The sequence below is a fragment of the Myotis davidii genome, unplaced genomic scaffold (genome assembly GCF_000327345.1).
Source record: "Myotis davidii unplaced genomic scaffold, ASM32734v1 scaffold762, whole genome shotgun sequence".
In the NCBI taxonomy this organism is placed as follows: Eukaryota; Metazoa; Chordata; class Mammalia; order Chiroptera; family Vespertilionidae; genus Myotis; species Myotis davidii.
Window position 1 is genome coordinate 234,174 of NW_006293699.1, and position 3,977 is coordinate 238,150.

A 3,977-nucleotide genomic window follows, 5' to 3' on the forward strand; every position below is an offset into this window, starting at 1 on the left:
GAGGGCAGCGCCCAGTGGGCTCTGGGCGGTGATGGTCCGTGGAGGTGGCAGCGAGACAGGAGGACGTCCAGCAGGTCCCGGTGCCAGCGTGGCCCCGACCTGGTGGAGTAGGAGGCCTTCGTGGCTTTTGGCACGTGCAGCGTGGAGGCCAGGGCAGCCCCGGGCGGAAGGCATTTCTGTTTTCTAGCTCCCGCGGGCTTGGGCTCTCCCTTACCGCGGCTTCTGCTGATGAGCGCAGGGGCTGCTGTGGACGCGGTTGGTCAGTGGGTCGTTTGGTGCCATAACTACTCTTTGAGAGCCTGTGTGGGGAAGCAAGCGCGGCCCAGGGGGTTGCCATTGCCACCTAGAAGATGAGGAAGGTTGTGCAAGTCCTGGGAGGGCTGTGGGTGGTACATTCTCCGTCCCCAGGACAGTGCCAATGTCAGGCCCGCTGCCCTGGTCTGAGAATGGTCTGAAGAGGGAGCCTGGGAGGCGGGTCTCGGGGAAGGAAGGGTGGTGGCCTCCCAACAAGGAGGAGCTGCTGGTGGAGGGCTGTCACAGAACAGGGCCAGGTAAGGGCTCCTCCCTCTTCACCCTGGCAGGAATGTGTGGGTGGCCCCACCCTGCACAGGGGAGCTGTTCCTACTCGCTGCAGGAGGCTGGCCCCCCTGCCCAGCTGCCAAGTGCCCAGCCCAGCGTGGGTCTGGGCTGAGACCTGCTGGAGCTGCTCTCACCTCGGCCTATTGTCTGGGCCCCCGGGGGCACCAGGCTGGGTGTGGCACAAGGTGGGAGCTACTTATTTTGCTGGAGCAGTAAGAGGAGGAGGACCCAGGTCCAGGCCAGGGGGCAGCCCTCACCTCTCAGTGTCCTCCCCCTGAGGACTGTCTTCACTCTGTTCCACTGCCCTGCTGCTGCCTAGGGAACTAGGGGTGCGGGTTAGGGTCCCCTCTGGACAGTCCTCTGGCCTGGGCCTAGGAAGGGGCAGTGTAGGAGACAGCTGGTAGCAGATGGCACAGGTGTGGGTGCCATCCAGCCCTGACAGGCAGCCTTCTCTCCCGCAGACTCCTTTGTGAACAGCCAGGAGTGGACCCTGAGCCGCTCGGTGCCGGAGCTTAAAGTGGTGAGTGAGGCGGGGAGGGCCGGGCAGCCCCCCTCTCCTCCAGGCCTCTCCCTGCAGCGTCCTTCTGGCCCTCTTTCCCCTTCAGCACTGGTCCTTCTCAGTCCTTATGGTTTCTGCCTTTCCTGCCCCATCTCCTCCTTGTGCCTTCTGACCGCTGCTGCCGCCCCTTCCTCTCCCACAGGGCATTGTGGGGAACCTGTCTAGTGGCAAGTCAGCCCTTGTGCACCGTTATCTGACGGGGACCTATGTCCAGGAGGAGTCCCCTGAAGGTGAGCGTTACAGGCTGGCTGCGCTGGGGGTGGGGGGCTCCAGCCCCGTCTTTCTCAGGCTCCTGCCTCCTTAGAAGCTGTGTGTTTCTCTGCTCGGCCCGCGGGCGCTCTCCCAGCTGCGGCCCTGACTGTGCACTGTGTCCTAGGGGGTCGGTTTAAGAAGGAGATTGTGGTGGATGGCCAGAGTTACCTGCTGCTGATCCGAGACGAAGGAGGCCCACCTGAGCTCCAGGTGAGGCTCCTGCCCAGCTCTGGCCATTGAGTGTGTGAGGAGAGGGGGCCAGAGTCCGCCCTGACCAGGCGAGGTTGGTAATTGTGCTCGGTCCCCCCTAGTTTGCTGCCTGGGTGGACGCGGTGGTGTTTGTGTTCAGCCTGGAGGATGAGATCAGCTTCCAGACGGTGTACAACTACTTTCTGCGCCTCTGCAGCTTCCGCAACGCCAGCGAGGTGCCCATGGTGCTGGTGGGCACGCAGGGTGAGCGGGCCTGCGGGCCGGGTCCCTGGGCGGGCAGGACCTGGCTCTACCCAGTGGGTCTTTCCCAGCTGCATCCTGCAGCCCCGTGACAATAGGGTCCGTGTTTTCTGAGATGGTTTAACCGAGTGGCTGGCTCATTCCCACTCAGCGCGTTGGGGGCAGAGCTGGAGCGAGGCCATCCTGGGTTCCTGTGCTCGCCCAGCCTCTGACCAGAGGCCCTCCCCTCAGCGCCCAGCTTCTCTGCAGGCTGAGCTAATCCCCACCCTGGCCTCCACAGATGCCATCAGTGCTGCCAACCCCCGGGTCATCGACGACAGCAGGGCCCGCAAGCTGTCCACAGACTTGAAGCGCTGCACCTACTATGAGACGTGCGCCACCTACGGGCTCAATGTGGAGCGCGTCTTCCAGGACGGTAACTCGGCGCCCGGTGGGACTGCTTCCCCCGTGGGTCAGGAGGGCCCTCTGGCCAGCGGCGCGGGCTCTGGGCGGGGGCGGCTCTGAGCGGGCTTCTCCCTGCTCCCCAGAGGGGTAACTGACTGTGCTGTCCCCGCAGTGGCCCAGAAGGTGGTGGCCTTGCGGAAGAAGCAGCAGCTGGCCATCGGGCCCTGCAAGTCACTGCCCAACTCCCCCAGCCACTCGGCAGTGTCCGCCGCCTCCATCCCGTCCGTGCACATCAACCAGGTGCGGCAGCCTCCCCGCGTCCCCGAGTCCGCCTCAGCCCCGCCTCACATACTGTCTGTCTGCCTGCCTGTCCCCTCCTCATCCGGCCTCCTGCCTTGTGGACGGTTTGGAAGCCCTGGCTCGAGTTCATGCAGCCTGTGCGACTGGCCTGGCCCCATCTGCACGCCTGTGGTGACTGCCTTCCTGCTAGTGCCCCACCCCGCTCGCCACCCTCTGACCCTGCAGCCCCTGCAGCTGAGGCAGCAGAACACTTGTTCTAGGGAGCGCTGTCAGGGCTGCTTCAGGGGCCGCTGCCCGGGGAGCAGACTCAGGAGGCACAGAGGCGTTCTTATTGGGACTAACCAGCCCCTGGCAAAACTGGGAGCGTGAGCAGGCCCCCCACCTGTCGGCCCTGTCGGTGTGTGAGTTTAGAAGGGCAGTGCCTGCCCCACAGGGACCAGTGGTTTTCATGCCATGTGGGGTACGGGGTGGGGGGAAGGGGGGCTTCTGACCCAGGTTCTTCCAGTGTCCTCCCATAATTCCACTTTGACATCTGCCCACTTCCTGGCCCACTGCCTGGTTATTTTTCGGCCCCTGGCACATGGGCCAGAGCTTCCTTCTGGAAGTGCGTTTCCCACTCTGTCCCTGCTCTGCGGAGCGGGCCGTCACAGGTGCCCCATGGACTGGTCCAGCGGGCAGATGCTGCTTTACTTCTGCCCAGGGCCCACCCGGCCACCAGCTTCCTGTTGGCAGCCTGGTTGCTTTTTCCGAGACGCCTCCCTTTAGCATTTTAGAAGGCAGCCAGGCTCTCCCTGTGAGCGTCCCTCATGGAGCAGAACAGCAGGGACATAGCTGCAGGCCTTCCTGCACTGGCTCTGAGCACTCCTCCTCAGTCTGCACGGGGCCCTGCCAGGGAGGCTCTGATGGGTGAGGGGGTGCAGGTGAGGGTCGAGGGGCCACCAGGGCCCTGGACTGTGTGTGTTCTGTGTCCTGGAGTAGACACTGGCATGCACTTTCTGTTCCTCTCTTGTCATCTTTTTTGTTTTTTCTCCTTTTCCCAGCCCTGTCCCTTCCTGCCACCTCCTCTGACAGTGGTCTGAGTTCTGTCATGTGCTCGGCCTCAGCTCTCCTGTGTCCCTTCCCCTGTCACACACACTTCTTACAAGCAAACCTCGTCCTCCCCTGCCCCGACCTCCTGCATCTTTGACATATGTCACATCCAGGGTGCTCTGCTACCTGGTGTCACACCCTCCTGTGAGCCGACTCCGCAGTTCACTTCCAGCCTCAGCTACTGATTCCGACTTGCTAGCCACTGCCCCTCATTAGCTCCCTGGGGGGCACGGTGAGCAGCCCCATGTAGTGGCCTCCAGGCCATGCTGCCTCTCTCCTCGGTTCTGTCTAGTGGCCCCTCTGCTGCTCCATGAGCCCCAGGCCAGGCTCCCCATACTGCAGGGCTCCTGCCTGCCCGGCACCC

The 3,977-nt window shown here is 63.6% G+C and overlaps 1 protein-coding gene across 1 annotated transcript in view; it reads left to right on the plus strand.

Moving 5' to 3' along the window:
* Positions 1-1,040: 1,040 nt before the first annotated feature.
* The window catches only part of AGAP3 (ArfGAP with GTPase domain, ankyrin repeat and PH domain 3), a 26,345-nt gene continuing 23,408 nt past the window's right edge, over positions 1,041-3,977 (plus strand). Inside the window, exons 1-6 of the mRNA XM_006767272.2 lie at positions 1,041-1,099; positions 1,281-1,368; positions 1,515-1,600; positions 1,702-1,843; positions 2,121-2,255; positions 2,397-2,524. Coding sequence (XP_006767335.1) covers positions 1,822-1,843; positions 2,121-2,255; positions 2,397-2,524 — 285 coding nt within the window. The 5' untranslated portion in view covers positions 1,041-1,099; positions 1,281-1,368; positions 1,515-1,600; positions 1,702-1,821. The remainder of the gene's footprint in view (positions 1,100-1,280; positions 1,369-1,514; positions 1,601-1,701; positions 1,844-2,120; positions 2,256-2,396; positions 2,525-3,977) is intronic.